This window comes from Manacus candei, unplaced genomic scaffold, assembly GCF_025592945.1.
Source record: "Manacus candei isolate 608988 ecotype Guabito, Panama unplaced genomic scaffold, ASM2559294v1 h1tg000065l, whole genome shotgun sequence".
Classification (NCBI taxonomy): Eukaryota; Metazoa; Chordata; class Aves; order Passeriformes; family Pipridae; genus Manacus; species Manacus candei.
The window spans coordinates 3,825,686-3,846,872 of NW_026138113.1; the positions used below are offsets into that span (position 1 = coordinate 3,825,686).

General features: G+C 40.5%; 2 protein-coding genes across 6 annotated transcripts in view; both read left to right on the plus strand.

Moving 5' to 3' along the window:
- CNEP1R1 (CTD nuclear envelope phosphatase 1 regulatory subunit 1) lies at positions 1–6,870 on the plus strand. Of its 2 annotated transcripts, XR_007907453.1 has the most exons (7): positions 1–118; positions 2,216–2,287; positions 4,444–4,517; positions 4,840–4,949; positions 5,088–5,142; positions 5,422–5,522; positions 6,741–6,870. XR_007907453.1 is itself a non-coding variant. In XM_051805686.1 (6 exons), exons 1-6 carry the CDS (start codon positions 94–96, stop codon positions 5,461–5,463), a joined length of 378 nt encoding a protein of 125 aa, XP_051661646.1. In that variant the 5' UTR covers positions 1–93; the 3' UTR covers positions 5,464–6,709. The 2 variants fall into 2 exon arrangements, 1 of the variants encoding a protein (XP_051661646.1); XM_051805686.1 differs by lacking the exon at positions 6,741–6,870 and having other exon boundaries at positions 5,422–6,709.
- Positions 6,810–21,187, plus strand: part of HEATR3 (HEAT repeat containing 3) — a 23,682-nt gene continuing 9,304 nt past the window's right edge. The window contains exons 1-11 of one of the 4 annotated variants that reach the window (XM_051805602.1): positions 6,810–6,906; positions 8,816–8,988; positions 9,498–9,585; positions 10,460–10,572; positions 12,325–12,434; positions 13,187–13,327; positions 14,063–14,346; positions 15,016–15,106; positions 18,071–18,228; positions 19,258–19,340; positions 19,602–19,738. In XM_051805602.1, the coding sequence (XP_051661562.1) occupies positions 8,942–8,988; positions 9,498–9,585; positions 10,460–10,572; positions 12,325–12,434; positions 13,187–13,327; positions 14,063–14,346; positions 15,016–15,106; positions 18,071–18,228; positions 19,258–19,340; positions 19,602–19,738 (1,252 nt within the window). In that variant the 5' untranslated portion in view covers positions 6,810–6,906; positions 8,816–8,941. The other 3 variants (XM_051805601.1, XM_051805604.1, XM_051805603.1) reach the window with 3 other exon arrangements.

The window sequence follows — 21,187 nt, forward strand, 5'->3', positions numbered from 1 at the left end:
GGGGCGTTGTTGCGGGGCCGGGCCGGCGGGCGGGGCGCGGCGTTCGGCCGGTGCTCGGTGCTCCGCCCGGTGCTGCCGCTCCGCCCGCCCGCCATGAACTCCCTGGACCAGGCAGAGGGTGAGTGCGGCCGCACGGAGCGACCCCGCAGCTGCTTCTCCGGCGCGCCGGGAGCTCCCGGCTCCACGGCCGGGCTGCCCGGGCGCGCTGCGCCGTCCCCGCGGAGCGGGGCGAAGCGGCCGCGGGAGGCCTCGGCTCCCTCTGCACCGCGCTCCCGGCGCTGCTCCTCGGCCCAGACAGGCGAGCTGGGGCGGGGTCCGGGGGCTCCTCCGCATCCTGCGCTCGGGGCGGGCTGTGCTGCTCCCCGCGGAGCGGGGCCGCGGGCAGGCCTGTGCCGGGGGGCTCCTGCCGGCCCTGGGGAGGAGGGACCTGCTTCTCTTTCCCTGCCGCTGCTCGGCTGTGGCTTATTAAAATCCGCTTGTGCTGCGGTAAACCCACGGGTTTGTGCGTGAGGCGCGTTTCTTACAGCTCCGAGTCCCACACTGTGCTTGAAGAACGCGACGTCAAAATAGCCCTTTCTTATCCGAGGACATTGATGGTCTCGGTTACACGGGCTTTGAAGTTGCAGCTTGCAGGATGTCAAAACCCTGAAAGGAGTTTTTAGCGTCCAAAAATACGGCTGGGACGGATTTTAGAAACGCATCAGTGCGGGTGTTTTGTGGCTGACATGTCGGCAGGAACCGATAGTCCGGCGTTGTCAGGGCTTTGTTGCCATGTCTGCACAAGCTGAGGGATCCCAGAAGTGAGCCCTGCTGGTCACAGCTGCCAAAGGGATCAACTCACAGATAATAAACAAAAATAAGTTAAAACTTGAATTTCCTGTTTTCTGAAAGAGTTTTTTAATTTTTTATTTTAGTGATGTCTGCAATATGCAAGTGTTTGCTTGAGAGCTTTGTTGTCAGTAGCCTGATTTTATGCCTACAGGGTTCTCCTACTCTAAGAGCAGGTTTTCATTTGCTGCTTCCTGTTCCCCCTTTCACTTCAGTGACTAGGTGCAGGGGCTCGTGCTAGTCAGGGAACAGTTAATTAGCTTTAATTACTGGCAGTGGTTTAGCTTCCCCAGAAGGGAGGTGGAGGACAGGCCATAACTACCGGGCTCTTGGCTGTAATTAAGACTAGTCAGCTGTTCTGTGGCTGAAGTCAAGGTATTGTGATCTTCACCCATGAATTCACCTGCAAACCACTTAGGAGTAAATTCAGGTTTAGAAAACTGCATTAGTAATGATCATAATAGCAACACTTCTTCCAGTCTTATTCTCTGATTGCTTTATTACAGTAACTAATTTAGCAGTAGTTGCAAGCTGAAGTTCCAGAGTGATGCTGATGGAGACTTTAGTGGAAAGTTAAGTTGATGCTAATTAAAACTTAACTCTGGGTAAAATTCTAAGTTTGACTGGAATGTTGTCAAATATTGACCTTGTTCAACAGAAGTGTAAATCTAACCTGGACTTGAGGTGAAACAGCTCCTTTTTGACACACATTGGGAGGCCAAGATTTTTTTAAGAAGGAATTAGGATTATGAACTTGAAATGCATTTAAGAGCAATTTTAGTGAAAAGATTATGGGAGAACCATGGCAGTAAGAAGAAAGATCTGTTTAAAGAAAAAGTGAATTAAACTGAGATCGTCAGGTTAGTGTTTGCTGTGGGGTTTTTTGCATATATGTGTATGTGTATATCAGGGCATTCAACGTTTCTACAAAACAAAGTCATCAAAGCCACACTGCTACAAATAATCCCTTGAACAGCTGGCAAATGGCTAACCTTTTTTTAAAACTGCTGTAACATAGATAATAGAACATAATGGTTTCCTGATGTACTTAATAGTCCAAAATGTAATACTTAGTTATTTAGAATCTAACTCTCAGTGTTTTTAAAAATGTCTAAAATAGTCTGATTTCCCATCTATATTGATTTTCTTTTTTGTAAGTGGGAATGTTTCTTGCATTTAGTTTAACTCTGTCACTGTACTTTTTACCTGAAGTTGAGCAAAACTACTTTGCCTGGGCTTTTATTGCATCTAAATTATCATTGTATTGGTTTTCTCTGCCTGTTTAAGTGGGTATGCACAGGGGAAAAGTGAATTCCTTTCATCTTTTACATTAAAATGTGACTAAATAGATGAAGATCTAATTATGGTTAATATACATCCTCCCCAGATCTCAAAGCTTTTGAAAGAAGACTTACTGAATATATTGCATGTTTGCAACCAGCTACAGGACGTTGGAGAAGTAAGTTTAATGTTCCAAAGGATAAATAAGATTCTGTCTTTTAAGCTTTTTAGATTTACCAGTGTGTACCTCTGATTTAAGTTTGCCCAAACAAAAATCTCTATTTAAGTTTTCTTTAAAATTTGTGGCATACATTGCATAGACTGCAACAAGTAATACAGGATAATAAACTAATACTTCAGCCAGAGTTAGAAAAATGAGGTTAAAATTGAATTGGTTTAAGGCTGAATTATTCTGGAAATAGTTGGAACAGTAAGTTGTCATGGGGGATTTTTTCTGTTTTATTCTGGTTTTTATGTTGTTTTGGGCTTTTTTTTTTGAGACTCAGACTTCTCTGATAGTCACTGTAGTTACATAAACTAAATATGGTTTATGTAAGTGAGATAGTCCCTATAAAACTGAAGGTGAAAAAGTTACAGCAGTGTACCATAAAGGCAGCATATGTCTTCAGCTCTGTTCTGACAGGGAAGTTTGAAGGAGGAGGAAGGTCAAAAGATACCACAGATATGCTGCCAACTTCTGAATCAGTAGTCTGTGGTGGAAACAGCCAACTTTTTTTGTTGTGAGGTTCTGCTGAAGTTTCCCTACTCGAAGAATACTGATGTTTTTTAGCACATATAAAATAGCATCTTTTCTCCTGAGAGGTCAATTTTGAATGAAGGAATGACTACTTAGAAAGCAAAACCAAACACCACTACCACCACTACAAGCTCCCTTGTTTCAGAGCAATCAGGAGGCAGGAAGATATTTATATGTACATCTACCAAACTTGTGCATACCTACTGTAGGAATGCATTTGGCTTCCAGAATTGTTATTTGCTGTCAGATATAATTAAAAAAATACTGAAAACTTCTAGGCATATTTAAATGAGGTTTGCATAACTAGTGTTGTATTCAATTGTAATTCATGTTTTTTTCCCAAACTACTCATTTTCTTAATTTTGCAGTTCCCATAAAAGAGGAACTTTCTACTTAAATTGTAACAGGGTATTTAACTTCAATGTTTACTTTTCTTCCTGTTATTCTGAAAAAAATGTGTTTTGTAGAGAAGCTTTGTGCTTTTGATAGATCTTTTTCAACTTTCTTTTGAAAACTTAACTTGTCAGAGTTCCTATTTTTTTAAAATTTGTAATATCTGCAAGGAATATGCAACTCAATAGCAAATTATAGCAGTCTTGCAAACCTAAAAGTAGTATTTAGTGAATATTTGGGTTTTGTTTCCAGGTTCTTTCCTATGATCCTAAAGGCTGGTAATTCTGGGCCTTCTCTTCCTTTTTTTTTGGTGTGGTTTGATTTGTTGGCTTTCGTTTTTTACCCTGCCCTGCCCACTTCCTTTCCAGTAAAAACTTTATTTACATCCAGAGCTTCAGGCTCCACAGAAAGCACTGTGATGAAAGCTGCAAGGCTTCATGGATGTGCAATATAATACGAGGTTTCTCTACATTTATATTTGTTCTGTTTTCTTTTTCCATCAACCCCCTTTGTAGTCTCTCAAAATCAGTCCAGGATGCTGTGTTAGTCTGATATGTATCTAGTATTATTCATTTACAGTGAATTGATTATTTTTCCTAAGCCATTCTGGATATGTAGAGGTTTTTGCTAATATTCATGTGCTAATGTTAACATGCTTCCTGACTCCTGTTTGGTTTTTTTTGCCTCTTCCTTGCTTGTGATTGTGTCGATTGGGATGGGGAGAGGAACACAACTTGTGCCACTGAAACTGCCTCAGGCTTTCCTTATGCAGATGAGCTTGGGGGAGAGAAACTTTAGCTCTGCTCTGCAGTTGGATGGTTCTGCATTCCTGTTGCCCAAAGTGCAGCAGCTCAAATAGCGAAGTGAACATTTGGTACAAATCTTACTTTACTTACCAACTCATGCTTTTAATATCCACGTTTTTTTTAGAAACTTTGGTTTCTTCAAGGATTGGGATATTTCTGCATGACAGTTTAGATTTTGGTACCAACTTGTACAGAATCTTTACAGTTTCGCTTGCTGGTAGTTTTTTCACCTATTTTCATTTCTGCCTCCAATTAGAAGCTTTTTCTCATGCAGAAGTAGGAAAAGAAATACAAGCTTAGAAGTTGCTGCTGAAAAATAAATGCTTTTAAATATGAGTGAGGTATACTGTTTATGACTCTTGTTCTTTTCTTCATCAGTGATTCTGATAGTGGTATCAGTTTGCACAGCAACTGGGGCTTGGAACTGGTTAATAGACCCAGAGACACAGAAGGTAAGATCAGGCTAATGCTGAACGTTTTCTGTTTCTTAGCTTGGTGCTGCAGTCAAGTGGTATATTGAAAACTGAAAGGCTAACTGAAAGGCTGGTTCTTATGTGAAACTGGAAGATAGTTTTTAGTAAAGCTCTCAAGCTGTCTGGAATTGTTGTGGAATGTGTCCTGGGGCATTGCCTATGAAATGGTACACGAAGAATTGTTCACAACTACTTCGAGAGGGCTAGGAGCAGTATTTTATTTTTAGTTAAGTGAACTAGGCAGCAACTTTCTGTACGTTTTTGAAAGTATATAGTGAGACTAATCCAATTTCTTTCCTAGGTGTCGTTTTTCACATCACTTTGGAATCACCCGTTTTTCACAATTAGCTGTATTACCCTAATAGGCTTGTTCTTTGCTGGAATACATAAAAGAGTGGTGGCACCATCAATGTATCCTTTAATTGTGTTTGTCAAGTTACAAGTGTTGTAGTTACTGCTGTTCTTGAAGTCTGTGCTAATGCTGCTGTTTCAGTTTTTACTTACTCTGTGTGCAAGTGTTAGCTGCTTTCCTTGACACAATCCACACAGTATAGCAGCCCGATGTCGAACTGTTTTGGCAGAATATAACATGTCCTGTGATGATGTAAGTGTTGGTGGTTCATTGCCTAAACCTTGTTTGTATAAAAAAAAAAAGGCAAACAATTCAAAAAAGACACACGAGTTTTTTTCTGAACAGCATTTGTATACATCTCAACAAATTCTGTGCGCCTGTAACACTGGAATGTGAAATGCTCAGTATTGTTCTCTGTGTTGTTTTAAAGTCAGCCTGTAATATTGAACTTGAAATGCAATTGTTGGGCTCAACTTTCAGGGTTTAAACTCTTTTTTTTTTTTTTTTTTTTTTTTTTTGTCTCTCTTGCAGACTGGAAAATTAATATTGAAACCTAGGCCTCATGTTCAATAAGGGCTGTCTTCCTTCAGTTTTTTCCACTGCCATGGAAACCAAAAATGACCTTTTTTAAGGTAGTATGACAGCAAAAAAACAAATGGGACTGGTTGTCACTGCCTGGGAGTGAAAGTCTTAACACAGTTGACAGTGAAAGTGTGCAATATTCCTTTCTTGAATATTTATCCAAATTCTTTGTTATCACATTATCAGTGCTTTTGCTACTTCTGATTACCTCTTTTTCAGTATTAGTCTCACTTTTTTACTTCAGCTAGAACAGAACATACAAGTGAAGTATGTTAATCGGCAATGAAGTTGAACTTGAAAATGAAACCTCATTTGTGTTACATGTCTTTGTAAGCTATTGTAAATAGCACACCAATGCCAATGTTCAGGAAAAGAAGTAATATTTGCTTTATGGATTCCTTTGTTCCCGTGAACCGTATTGAGAGGAACACTTCCCAGTCTCCTGATGTTTTATTAGCACACTTCCTCATTACAGCTGTCCTTGTCTCCTGGTCACTCTTTTTGGAACTGGTTAAAAGGCTCACAGAAGACGGTCTGTCTGTGCTGGAGAAAACTGGTCTTACTGTTTAAGAACTTCACAAATATATCAAGGATCACATTTGTCGAGTTGTGTATATAGTGCACCAGCCACTTTCCTTGTGGTCATACATAGTTCCTTGTTTGATCTGGTTCAAAACACTGCTATTTTAAGATTTTAATATTTTAAAAGTTGTCTTAAACATGCTTGTATCTTCCTGATTGCAAGGTTGTACTGTATCTAAAGTCCACCCAAACATTCTGAGGGGATTTTTATGCTGTGATAGTCAGAACATGAAAATAGTATTGCAAATGTATAACTTCAGATTTGGTAAAGAAAATATAAAGAGTGCCACAAGAAAATAACAAAAATCGTTATTCAGAGTGTTAACAACGAGGTGTGGATGAAATATGCTTAAAGTGTAACTTTTGAATAGCTAAAACTATAAAGTTTTAAGTTTAAGTTGTTCAAGGTGCCTTTTTAATTGTTTTGAACTCCTTAAATTGACTCTAACTGCAAAGCTCTTGCAACTTCAGTAACTCCTACTACAGGGTAGACTGGCTTTTAAAGGCAGCCTATTGATGTAACTTTGTCAGTTAAGACATTAAGAATTGTCTTCTGGATTTTTTTTCCAGTAATGGTTCTGCCCACGCATTATTTTTAACTGCTGTATATTTTGTAGGTAAATGTGTATAAAATAAATCCTTTGTATAAACAAAACGTTATCTTCTTTTGTACCGTGCAAACGCAGATCTCCAGCGAACGCAGAAGAACTTAAAAGAAAATTTGTAGCTGAAGTCTAACTTTCATACCGGACCAACTTTTCCTGTATTTGATGTCAGTATCTTAGATTATAAGAACTACATCAGAGAGAAACCCCCTGCCAGGTTTCCACCCTACAGGTCAATCCTGCCTCTGTAAGTGCTCTTGGAGGAAACTGTTTCATGTGACGTTTATTGAGTTGTTGACCTGGGGAAACATGCAGAGCATCCCCGGGCAGGAGCGGGACGCCGCCGGTGCCGGTTCGGGGTGCGGGCTGTGGGATGTGCTGGGCCGGTGATGCCGGTGCCGGTTCGGGGTGCGGGCTGTGGGCTGTGCTGGGCCGTGCCCGTGACGCCGGTGCCGGTTTGGGGTGCGGGATGTAGGATGTGCTGGGCCGTGCCGGTGCCGCCGGTGCCGGTTCGGGTGCGGGCTGTGGGATGCGGGCTGTGGGCCGTGCTGGGCCGTGCCGGTGCCGCCGGTGCCGGTTCGGGCTGTGGGCTGTGCTGGGCCGTGCCGGGCCGTGCCGGTGCCGCCCCGCCGGCTGCGGGCGGGGCGCGGGGCGGGGGCAGCGCCTGCGCGGGGCCGCACACGTGGGCGCGCCGGCGCCGAGCGCAGCCATGGGCAAGAGCCAAGCGCGGCGGTTCCGCCGGCCGGCCCTCGGCCCCGCCGGCACCGGGCAGCACCAGCAAGGCGAGCCCGGCCCCGAGGAGGAGCCGGCGGCGGAGCTGCTGGACAAGGTGCGGGCGGGGCGCGACCCTCTCTCGGGGCAGCGGGTGTGGGGGGAGAGGTCTGGGCTCGCCCCCGGCGGTGTCGGGCGCGGGGCCGGGCGCGGAGCCGCCCCCCCGGCGGGGAGAAGCCGAACAGCCCGGCGGGGCCGCCGCCCGTCCCTCCCTCCCTCCCTCCCGCCGCCCGTCGCTCTCCCGGCGTCACGGCCGCGCCCGCGGCTCGGCGGGGCGGCACCGGCAGCGCCGGGACCCGCGGCCCGGTCTCGCCTTCTGCGGCGGGCGGGAGGCAGAGGGAGGCAGCGCCGCGCCCCTCGGCCCGGGAGGGGCTGGGAGGCAGCTCCTGCGGAGCTTGGGTTTGTTCGACCCCCCCCGGCCCCCCCGGCGCGGCTGGAGAGTTCTACAGGTGGCCAGAGCGATGAGTTCGTGAGCCATACATGAGGGATAACTGATGGAAAATGCGGAAAAAAGACTGGGTTTAGCCACTTTTAGGCCGCAGTCCTGGTTCTGAGTTAAGCATTGCAGATGAAAAGGGATGGAAACCTCCTCCTGCACACGTGACTTTAGAATCAGAAGCAAAAATCTGTTTTCCCCTCGAGTGATTGAGTCCCCATTGTTCACTTTATCGAACTGAATTCATGGAACAGATCACTGCTTGGTTACTCTTCTGGACTGACCTATTTAGTCCTAAAATTGAGAGAGAGAGAAAGTGTATAAAGACTCAGGTGAAGATGAGCTGAGGGATTCTATCAGTGTCAGTGAGGTAGGATGTGATGTACCACTCTTCTGCTCTGCTCTTCTTCAGACGTTTACATTTTCTGTTAGATTTTCAACAAACTCTGTCACCTTCCAGGATATACACTTCTGCTGTTCTATTATTTTTATGATCTGTAATTCTTATATCTCACCTAAAACGCTGTTACAGCACAAGTCAGCATCATCTTATGGATGTAGAGAACACTTGCTTCTTGTTGTTAAGCAGATGCTTTTAATCTAAAGGCTATATTTTTTTATTATTATTTTTTGATTCTTCTGTTTTTCTTTATGGTAGTATGTGTTTTGTATTGCCCCCATTTGTCCTTTTTTCTTTTAAATACATGGTAATTGAATGTAGATATGGAGTCTCACCAGTGCCAGCTAGTGTCAAATCTGTGTCTGGACTGTGGCTCTCTTGTTAAACACCCAGAATAGTATTTATCTAGTCATATAGTTAACACACATAACCCAGGCAAAGATTTGTAAAGGTTCATGGAAGTTAAAAGCTCTTGCTTCCATTCAGGATCAGTAAAACTTCCAACTACCTTTTCCTGAAACGCGATCTGCCCTCTTTGTGTCTCCCCAGCTGCAGCATCCCAGTGCTGAAGTGAGAGAGTATGCCTGTGCCAGTATTTCCAAGCTGTTGCAGCAGAAGCACGTCATCCCAGCCTTCCTGCAGAGGGACGTTGTGCGGTGTTTGGGGCCGCTGCTGATGGATCACAGCTTAGCTGTTCGGGAGACAGCTGCAGGTGCTCTCCGGTAAGCAGCTGGAAAGGGGTAATCCTGGAACAGGAGAGCAAACAGTAGGGTTTTGTTGTTGACAGCCATGAACTTGAACACCAGCCTGTCTTGCTTTAACTTCGGCCTCGGTAGGTACACCCACATCAGCCAAAGTCTGCAAGAGAGGGGCTTTTCTTGCTCCATGAGACTCTAATGTCAGCAGCAGGCTTTATGCTGGAAATATATGGCTTTATGAAGAAATATAGAGAACTTGAATGCAGTTCATATGGCATTTTGTGTCTTGATGTTTTAGTACCCATAAACCTTCTTGTTACACTTGACAAGTAAGTGAAAATATTCTTTTCCTACCACCAAAGTTATTCTTTTGTGTTAGGGAGATAGAAGACTAAAGTTACTGTTTGAGCAAATTGATTTTAAAACAAAAAGTACCATAACCTTTAGACGAGAGTATAGAATACATGAGGTTTTTTAAACATTCCTGGAAAGTATTATATCTGATTCAAAGCATTTTTTTTTGTTTTCCCCAGAAATCTAAGTGCTTGTGGAGGATTTGAAGTCTGTGATGACATGGTGACAAGTGACATTATGACACCCCTTGTAGCACTTCTGAAAGAGGTGTGTTTATTCTGATTTTAAAACTGATCTATCCATTGAATTATCCCACTTATAAAAATAGTTCAATTTTTTTAGCTATTATTAAGATATTTGAAAGATCTTTTAAAAGGATTTTCAATAGATTTAATGGTACAAAAATTATTCCAGAGATTTCAAACCACCAGCTTCTGTTTCCTGACCAGATAATTTTGGTCTGTGGTGAGTCTTGCACCTGGGATGATTTTTGCATGAAAGGTCTGGAGATTTTGGGTCTGGAGCTTCAGTCAAGACCAGTTTATTGTGTCAGTCAAAATCCAAGTCCAACATTTATGTTGCAACATTACTCTAGTGAGGTTTTTTGGTGAGCAATTCTATCTAAATGAAAGCTTGGGTTTACAGCTGGGTACTGTAGGATAACTTGTACTGAATACCTATTCTTTGTTTGGTCCAGGTGTTGCAGTGCAGTTTGGAAATTGCATTGAATTCTGTCACCTGCTGTCTTTGTATGAGCAGCCTTGAGCAATACCATCGTTTTCTGTATGTTTCTTCCCCATTTCAAATTGAGTAATAGCATTATTGTAAAGCATAGCAAGATATTAGCTGAATTAATCTTTGTGATTAGAAAGAACTATTGACAATTTCATACAGACTATTAGCAAGAAACAGCACTTAGGGTTCTAAAACTGTCAAGTTGGTTTTTTTTTAATTAAAAAATACTTCTAAAAACTACTGAATGAAAAACGAGTAGTATAAGAGTCTTTCTTCAAGAGAAAAGTTACCAGTGATTCAATTCCATTGTAGGTAAATTTTCTTAGAGAATAGGAAACTAATCAGGTTTTCTGGTAATAAACACTGTGGCTTGTTTCCCAACCCTGGTTCTCTTGTTTCGTTGTAGTGTAGCACTGAGCTAGATGCTAACCAACTCTCTCCAAAGAAATGCAGAGAGGCAAACAAAAATTATGTTGAAGACGTAGCCAATGAAGCTATTAATTTGCTGTGGAATATATGGTAAGTGCTGTGTAAATCCAGGGCTTTTAAAAGAGCTAAATTAAATTATTCCTGAAAAGCAGCCTGGTGATTGAGGCAGAAATTACTGTCCTGGCATGGGAAAATGTATCCAGTTGCTGATTCTGATTTCTGATTGTGTTGCTCCTACGTGTGCTTTCCTTTAATAATGATGAGCCCTAATCTGATCTGAAATACAGGTTTATCTTCTGCCATAAATTACTTTTTTAAATTAAGGATTCTGAAAGTCCATTAAGTTGGTCATTAGTGTTAGGAGAGTGACAAACTTTTTTTCTATTGGTTGTTCATCCTGAGTTCTGATTTTGTTTTCTGGACATGTTCTGTCCCAGTCTGAGATGCAGTTTGGGTTGTGGTGTCTTGCATGCAGTTCCTGTAGATCCTTACTGTGTGATGAGAGATGGAGAAAATTAAATTCCGATCAGTGGACTCCGGTGCTCTGGGAATATGAGGACTTCTTATACTACTTCCTCCCTCTACAGGTCATCCCAAAAGCTAATATTAAATATTTGGACCAACTGTCCCTTAGTTACTGAGACACTGATACAAATCTACTTAATTATGTGAGAAATAATGTGAATTGTTCAATTAATAGTTTACATTGGAAACACCAGGTGAAGGAAGAGAAATGGCAACACTTAATACAGAAATGACTATGAACATTGAAGTGATACAAACTTGTTCTGAAAGTTTTTCTTGAATTTTGTGTTGTTTCTCTTCATGCTTTAGCAGCTCCACATCGTTATACACCTTGGTGCATACAGGATTTTCTTTAGTGTTGTACAGTGTTTCAGTGGAGTTGCCTCTGTGCCTGTGTGGTATGGCTGCTGGCTTGAGGCCTTATTTCTAAATTGGATTTTTTTTTTTTTAGGGATTGGAGTCTAGAACAGTAGAGAAACTGCTTGCTCAGCACCTTGCACAGAATACATGACCCTCTGTGACTCTGACTCAACAGTGTTGTGTTCATTTTTTTTTTTTTGGCTTTTGTAGTCACTGCTTTGGAACAGGAACTATAATCATTAAGTGTGACATAAATCGCCTCTGTATTTTGAACTTTGTGGCAATGAACTACTGACTTCATTGCTAAGTTTGGTATTGATAAAATTGGGGCTGACACTGGTGCTGAGACATAATATTTCTAAAAGTAAATACTTGAAGATCCTTGTAACTGGTTAACTCCCATGCTTTTTTAGTTTGAATTAGTCTTGTATCAATATATTAGTTTAAAAAAGGGAATAGCTGTGGAAAACTTGAAGAAACAGATCCCACTGTTAGGTAATTAAAGTAAATGCATGTCTGAATGATAAGAGCAGTTATTTTATGGAGTGAATAAATATTGATGCAAGAGGCAGCAGCTCTAGTCACTGGGTTTGTGGGTGAAGTTTTCTATGGCTGCAGAAAGCCTTGGGCTGGCTTGTAGCCTGCAGCTGCCTTTCACTCTCTGGCTGGACCTGTCCACATCTGTATTTAGGCTCCCAAATAAACTCCCAAACACTGGGTGTGAGGAAGCAGCTGGCAGAAGCCAACTGTGTCCAGGATTTTGCAGTTTCTCTTTCAGCATATTTATATAGAGTTGATCATAACGTCAGTAATGAAGAATAGCTCTTTGACTAATACATAATTCTTACATAGTTTTTACAACTGTGAGTAATAGTGAGTATGGGGTACTTAAAATGTTTTTACAGTATTTTTTTTTCCCTGGGAAAAGTGTTTTAATTAATCTTTTTCCTACAATAGTGAATGTAACAATACTGCTGTGTACATATTCAATAAAGAAGGGTGTCTGGAACCTGTGTTAAATTACATGAAGAAATTCTCCACAAATGTGGATCTGGCTATTTCAGTAGGTAAGTGATAAAAAGAGAAGATAAGGACTTAAAGATACTTTTTTTCCCTTTACTATATAAATGTAACATTGATGTTACAGGCATTGCATAATGCACCTGCCTTAGCATTGCTGAGCTTTGCACTGAATATAAGATTTCAAATTCGTTTTTGAACAGCACATAATTCAGAAGTTTGTTGTGCTTGTTTTCAGTCCAAAGGAGAATGACTTATTGGTGGTTACATGGGAGGAAAAATTTTGTGGAGAGAAGGCTCTAGAGGGGGGCTGTGTTTTTAGTTTTGTTTGCAGGTTTTGGTAATGGAGGGTTTAATTTGTTTAGCAAAGGACATAGTCCATCTAAAAAAACCCCAAACAACTCCTGTCACTTTCGGTGTGTTTTTATTAGTAGTTTGTTGTTGTAGTCTTATAATGGTCATACAGGTGTGTGTGATCCCAACATTTTTATGTTGTCACTACTCAGTATACAAAGAAGAAATCTATTTTTGAGTAGCTGAAATTAATACAGCCAATTCCATGTCTGATGTGTTATTGTCCTCATCTGTTTTGTGTACAGGTTTGCCACAGAGTGTCTTTTAATCTAAAACACAGATTGTGAGAGACAGTGTTGTACCATTACAACGTGATGCTGCATGAAATTTTTTTTTCCTGTCAACGTTTCATTACTCCAACTTGCAGTAAAAATGCTTTTTCATTAGGAGAGTGAAAGCTACTGTTGGGTTTGTTAATTATGTTTGTTCTTATTGTTTGGTGTAGCAAACTGCTTGCAGGCAGTGACAGAAGATAATCCAGACCTCCTTTCTTCATTTAATGCTTCTACACAAGAAGTATTGGAGACAGTGATGTTGTGTCCAGAGAGCACAATGAAGCATGTCCTTCTGAGAACACTGATAGCAGGTACGGGGCTCGAGGGTGTTCACTGCTCTGTGATGGGGAGCACGGCAGGTAAGGGGGGGTGGGAAGGACAGAGAGCTTAGTCCTCTCTACTGAAGTCTGGACATCTGATTGTCAAAGCCTATGCAGATGGTTCATGAGGTTATATCTGCCTTTTGGAACTGCAAGCAGATATTTACAACTGGTTTTGAAACTGTCTTAAATTCTTGACTCTAAATTCAGTCCCTGATCAGGGTGATAAAGCATTTTAGCTGCTCTTTTGATTTTCAGCAGTGAAATAAGTCAATAATAAGTGGTACAGGAGTAGTTTTGATCTTAATAGGTGTAGATTTTTAACTCGTATTCTCTACCTTGCATTGTTCTTGCTGCCTCAGTTGCTTAACTGTGGTGATTTTTGATACTGGAGTGTAATAAATTAATATTGACAATCCTTAGAAAATGGTTCTCTGGTGTGATTTTGTTATCAGGTACAAAGTAACACCAAGACCAGGCCACATAAATATTCTGTAATTATTTATGTGCTGAAATTTACTTGAGCTTAAGATGTGGGCATAACATAGTTATTACAGATGAGTGTATGAAATGCTAAACAGAAAAAAATACAAATCTGTAGAACAAAGACTGAATATAAACACTGTGTATTTTAAGTAGCGCAGGCTGTGTTCTTACAAAATATATGGCTATTACAGAGAATTGAGTACTTTAGTAATTTTCATATTTTGGTTATCTCATATTTAGGCACTATTTGGAATATCAAGGCTACCATTCCACCAGGCAGCCTGGGAAGCATGGTTAATGCAATCCTGAAGATTTTCTCAGAATCATTAGCAATAGACGCTGGTGAAACAATTATTCGTATGAATGAAGCTGAAAAAAACAGGTTAAAACTTGCTGTGGAAGCAGAAACAGAGGAAAACATGAGTGATGTGGTGGACAACTGTGTTTTGAGTGAAGATGATAACATGGAAGAAATACCAAAAGGAAAACTCAGGAGGGAAAATGATGTTTCAGATTTACTTCCAGTAAGTGTTTCTGGCTGGCTGTTGGGCTTGGTGCTTTTGGCTGAGCGCTGGACTAGTCTTGACTCAACACTGGCCAGAGGAAATGACCTATGAGTGTTACTAATACTGGTTCCCAGACAGCTTGTCTGTTTTAGCTAAAGCCTCAAGGATGAGCATGGAAAATTTCAGCACAACTTGTTCCAATGTGACCAAATTGCACAGCACATCAGGAAGGTGCATTTCCATGGTTTTCCTCCAGTGGAAGGTATAGGCTTACCTGACACTTCTACCTGCAGCTACTGCAGGAATTTTGATTTCTGTTTATGGCAAGTGAGATTTGTAACCATTCAGTCAGGAGTGGAGGTGGCTCAGAGGTTTACAGATGCGTGCACTGTTGTGTATGGGAAAAGGGTAACAGGAATACATGTTTCTGTTAGAGCTTTAGATAACTGTTTCTCTTACAGCTTTAGTGCAGGTGGCATTTCTTGAAGATAAAATTTGCTCTGGAACATCCAACAGAAATGTAGCTTACGCCTCTTGGTTTTGTGGTTTTGTTTTTTTTTGAGTTTTGGTGTAGAATGAGAAGAGAAAATGACTGGACTATATTTTTAGCTGACAACTTGGGTAATTTAAGTTGCACTTAAATGTTGTTTTACAAAATCAAATTTGGTTCGTGTTTTTATTTTTTAGTCTGATAAGTGGGAACTGAAAGAAGTGACAGCTTTACTGACGGCTCAGCAGACTGCTCTGGAAATCATTGTTAATATGTGCTGCAGTGAAGGTTTGTAGGAATCTCTCATTGCAAGCGTTGTGGTGTGTTTTGTTTTTGAACAGCTCACATTTAGTCATCTTGGCTTTTAAAGGCAAGTGCACACAGGCGTATTGTCCCTGATATCCTCGTCTGGGGGGCAGATTAGATTGTAATTTCTATTACTATTTCAAGTGTTTCTTTTCATTTAAGTTATTTATGAGACTTAAATGTTTTTTTCTGCATGGTACTACTATGTGCCAACATTTAATTACAAACAAAAAAGCCCTTGCGGCAAAGAGATATTTCCTGACGTGTTACAGCAAAATCTTTGTTCAGTTAGAGTGTGGTCTGAGTGTTCTTCTGATACAATATGTGTGTGAATCTTATTGCAGGATGGGGCCATTGATTTTTTTAAAAGCAGATAAATCTTGTAGCTTTGATTTAGTGTTGATACTAGAAGTGTTGCAAAATTAGGAGTAGATACAGCTTTTGCATGCAACTCTGGCAACAATGTAGATTTAGGCTTTCAGAGTTCTGCCTTTATGAGCTTTTTTGAGGAGGAAGAAAGGCTGTTGTTTGGAGGGGAGTAGGAAATAGATATTCTATAACTTTTAGGAACTCTGATACTCAGGTTTGATAGCTTTTCTCCTGATCTTCAGGAAAACATATGAGATATTATCAAATTCTATTTAAAAATGCCAACAACAAAACAAAATTAATCCCCTAAACCCTCCAACACCTGGAAACTTCTGTTACTGTTACAGTTTTATCCTGATGCAGAAGTGATTTTATAGGAGATAACTAAGTAAAACTTTCAGGTTCTAATAAAATCCACAGTAATACCCAGTTATTCCCAATGGTGATTTTTTTTTTCTCTTATAGCGCAAGGAAATTCTGTACCTAGTGTATGAAGCTCCTTTCATTACTGTGTTTCTCATCTAATGAGCTGTAATTCATAAGCTTTCCCCTTTAATTGGAAAATCTCTTGTGGATAAGCTGCATATTCTGCCATTCACTCAGTGTAATGTAAGGTTGATTGTGTTGTATTTCACTGCAGTGCTTTACCCATTCATGGGCAGACAGAAACATAGGCTGTAGAAATTAAGAGGAATCCAGAAGCAGCTGTTCATTTAATTTTCAAGTTATTTGAGGACTAAAATAGCTTTAGCCATTATGCTGAGTTCATACAAACACTTGGCTTGCTGCAGAGCTGAGGGAAATCACCAGGCTGGCAAGAGATGTGTTTGACTGAGCACTGGCCAGCGTTGGGAGAAGCAGAGTGGTCTCCCCTTGATGGGGACGTGGGCAGGGAGCCAGGAGACTCCAGCACTGCTGTCCAGTCTGTAGTTCAGAGATTACCAGTGCTAGTTAAGATGGGATTGCCATTGGAAATGCCTCTGTGTTTCCCAGAACATTACAAGAAACCTGATCATAGTTACAGGCCAATGTTCTAGATCCCAGTTCCCGCTCTGCCCTGGTCACTGCTGTCTTTGTTGTTGCTGAGTTGCATTGTCAGCTCATATCCTAATCATTTAGTTTTCAAAGGAGATTTTTGTTTGCTTTAAAAAGATTCACATGGAACTTTTCTGCAAGAGGCAAGAGACTTCAGGGGATGTCTGCTTTGTTTTCATGTTTCTTGCTGCCGTGGCCTGGTAAAGAATAAAAGCCAACCATTTTCTCATGCAAAGGCTGTTAACACCACCATATTATGGCTGCAGAATTAATTGGAGATTACCATAAGTAACAGAAGATGCCTGTGTGGTCAAGTTGCTGCAGCTCGATGAGTTACTTTGCATCAGATAAACAATAGCCATGACCTTCAAATAAATTCTTAATTTCTGCACAATACAGGTGAAATGCATTAATTTAGATCTTTCTTGCTGTATTTTAAGTGACTTTGCCTTTTGCCACAGAGGTGGTGTGGCTGTCACTGTAGTTACTACAGTACCTACTACATCTCAGCAGAACCTGTGTTGTCAGGCAAAATTACTTGGGGGCGAATCTGATATTTTTTCATCAGAGTAGTTAAATGTCCTGACCTATATACGCAGGCAGAGCTTTCATCTTCTAGAGAGGAGAATCAGTCCAACTTGTAGACTTAGGACTTGGGTAAACACCAGTTAAAATGTAACCAGGTTTAAAGCAACTTTAGATAAATCTGTGTGAACCCTGTGGACATAGATATATCAGTTTAAATATAAATGATGAACTGAGCTTGCGCTTGTTAGGCCAAGACTGGCTTTAGCTGTGGACAGATTATTCACTTTACAGTAGCCTGTAGGTAATACGACCTCAACTCCTCTTGCCATGTGTGCTTGCCCTAACATGACTTACTGTACTAGCAGATCTGTAAGTATAAATCTAGTTCAGGTTTAAGACTATAAACCTAGCTTAACTTACTTAAAATATGTTGCCTGAAATTACTATCAGAGGTTATTTAGCTTGCTTTGGCTTGTTTTGCTGTCATTGTTTCCTTTCAAGTGGCGTTGCTGTGGAGACAGTAACATCTTCATCCAGCCCAGTTACTGCCCAGGCAAAGGACATCTGTCTGTGGCTTTTCAGTATTGCTAGAGGAAACAGTTGCCTTAACTTTTTTACTGACTGCAGTCAGTTTAAGTTAAACCAGTGTTTTCACATGCTTGAATCTACCTCAAAAAGTGAAATGGTGCAATCCAAGTTAAAATCTTAGTAAATCTCTATGAAGTTTCTTCCATACCCTTTTTGATAAAGTGACCCATTGTTAATATCAGAGATTAAAGTACCCATGTATGAAGAACCTGTCTCCTGAGAATACTTGTTGCCTGAGTGAATATAAAATACACTTTTAATAAAATATTTAGGACTGTGGCTTAGTGGCACTTGATTTGTGAGGAGTTCATAGAGCCCAAGAGCTTAAAGATTCCTAAACTAAGAGGTGGAGTCGAGTACAACTGAGAAGTAGGAAACATATTGCGTGAGGGCTGTTACATTTACAAGTCTGTCTTGTGTTCTCAGATCCCTCTGATGACGAGTGGGAAGAACTGTCCAGCAGTGATGAGAGTGACTTGTTCATTGAAAACTCATACAATGAGGGAGGGGGGCTGCTGATGACACCCCTGTGCCTCTCTGATGAGGTTCACTCAGCGTTTCTGAACAACCTCATTCCAAAGAAGGTAGTGTCTTCTATTTTATTTCCAACACATGACACAGTCTTCCCCTAATTCCTGCTTTGTATCCCAGGTTAGGCAAGGAAATTATCCCAGTCCGTGTGGAGGAAAGGAATATTTTTTTAATGAGTTTAGCTTCACTCTTTTCGGCCTAGAGATGGTGCATCATTGCATGAGTTCTCTTGACCTAAATAATTCACGTAAGTTGGAATAGAAGAGCCATGTGTTTCAGAAAGCTGGTGGAGTTTCTTTTAATTTGTTTGGTTTTTTTTCCAAAATACAAAGGTTGTTATTCCTTGATTTGGACATGAAAAAGATTACCTGCAAAAAGAGAGGAAATCTTGATGAAGCACGACTGCCAGATTTCTATTAACTAAATGAGGTGGAAGTAACGTGTGAATGGCAACAGTCAGCACTGAAGAAGTGCAAGTTCCTCTTACCCTGTTTTATACAAAGTATCTGAAGTACAGTATTTGACAGTGACAGGAATTTAGGTGTTTTTGTTTCAGAGTTGTTTTGCTCATTTTTATTTGGGGTTGTAAAGATGGAGTTTGTTATTTGAATTGTTACTGTGCTAGACAGTAACTGGTTCAGCAGCATTGTAGAATTCCAACCCAAGACATCAAGGTGTGAGATGAAAACTTTGAAGGCTTTTTGTACTTAATAACAGGAGTTTCACGGCAAGGCCTTCTACACTTGCAGCTATCTGAAAATTCTGTAGTGGAATCTGTAAGAAGAAAGAGCCAAATAAGAAAGAATAACCGAAACCTAGAAAATCACCTGTTGTTCAGTAGAGTTGGATACCTTAAATATGCTATGCTAAACTCAGGGTATAATTGCACCATTTGAGTGATTGAGCAAAATTCTGATGTTTTTAGCAGGTGAGACACTTGCTACCTGGAAAACTTTGAAATACATAGTTTGAAGTATCTGTTTGAATCGAGATAAAGTTTCAGTCTTCCTTCCAAACACACTATAGCAAAAAATAAAAAAAGAAAGGCTTTATTGCTAAACATTTCTTTTTCCCCTCCTCAGATTCTTGAAAAAACTGCTTTTCCGAACAGTGTTGCTCTAGACATCTGTATGCACAATCCGTCTTGGAAACCATTAATTAAAAAGTAGGAATTTCATTGTCTCTCTTACTATTTTTCATTTATATTCAGTTGTCTTGGAACTCTTAGAAGGATTTTCCATCTTTGGGTTTCTGTCAAGATCTGGATACTGACAGATCTGATATAGGATTTTGAATAAAGAGATAAAAATACTTTTGTAAACTGCACACCAGATCACAGCCTTAATAAATTGAAGATTCGTCTTTATATTTCAATATGTGTTTTCAAAGAGATTTGCTAAATGCTTTTTTTGTTTGTTTGTTTCAGACTGAATGCAGTGCAGTGCAGAGCTTTAACATGTCTTCATAGCATTTTGTTAGTGTCAGATGTGGATTGTCTTGGAGGAGCTTCAGCACTTCAGTCCCTTGCACAGCATCTCTCACAGTTGATCTTTTCTAAAACAGGTAAGATGTTTAGTACAGGGGACTTGCTGACCCCCTTTGCTGATCATATAAGGTAGTTCTGATGCCATTTTATTACTAACTGTATTTCTTTGGTCTTTCAATATAAGGATACTGACTGTTGGAAATGTGCTGGCAAACAGTATATCCTGATAAGATGTGTTTATGCAAACTGCAGCTTGAGCAAGTCTGCACTTAATGCAAGAATCTGCTTTACATCTGGGTCCACACAAAAAATCACTTAGTGGATGAACCCTGCCTTGCTGAGACCAGAACTGTTTGCTTGATCATATTTGGGATAATAGTTCTTCATCAATCACACAAGCCATGAAGAAGATAGGGCATTTTCTTTTTAAATATGCTGACTAGCTTGCCTAAAGAAATGTTAAAAAGAGGATGTCTAGCACAGTCTTTCACGTAATTTTTTTCTAGGAATCTTATGAAATTATGTCAAAGATGGTTGTTGCAAAAAAAAAAAAAAAGTACATGGTTGTTACAGTAGGAAAGAGAGCAGCCACCTTGTCTCCAGAACATGCTTTATGCTTATGATGGCATAGCTTTATTGAAAGGATATTTGTAGTAAGAAAATGTGCGAAGTTTTTATGACTAAATATTAAAACTGCTCCACTTCCTGTTCTGGTTCTGGTTTGATTTCAATGGAGAAGGTAATAAATTTCATACTATTTTAGAATATCATATATATATATATATTTAATATATTTAGAATTGGAATGGACTGCCCGAGGAGGTGGTAGAGTCACTGTCCATGGAAGTGTTTAAGGAAAGACTGGATGTGGCACTGAGTGCTGTGGTCTAGTTGACAAGGTGATATTCAGTCATAGGTTGGACTCGATGATTTCATAGGTTTTTTTCAAGCCTCATTTATTCTGTGCTGTATCCTGGTAAACACTAGAATGTATCCACTATAGTTCCTCCAAGGTGCATTATTTCATAGAGATACTGTGAAGGTTCCCCATACATCTGCTAGTATCACTATTATTGGATGGTCTATGCAGCAGTTAGCATTTCCAGCTACTTCCTGTAATCCTATACATGAGATCAGCATCATTTCAATAATCCTGTTGGACCATTTACACTGTGATCTCTGTTACTGACATGAGAGAAGCTGAACTGAGATTTAAAAAAAAAAAAAAAAAAAAAAAGGCAAGAAACCCCCAGCTGGTTCCAAACTGGGTCCCTGACAGGCTTGGCTTCATGCAGACTATTCTGATAATCTGTTTTTGTTTTAAGGTAAGTGGTGATGGCTTTTCAAAAAAGAAGAGATATTCTTAGAGGCTGGAAAAGCCTGCCAATTCTCAAATTTGTCAGAAAACGTTTTCCCTAAGACAGATCTGTTGAAGTTGAGCATATGTGTGGCTTTGTCATTTCTTGTCTCTTAGAAGATCGAGAAGCTCAGTTTCCTTCCCTTCCTTCGAATGTCTCCCTTTGTAG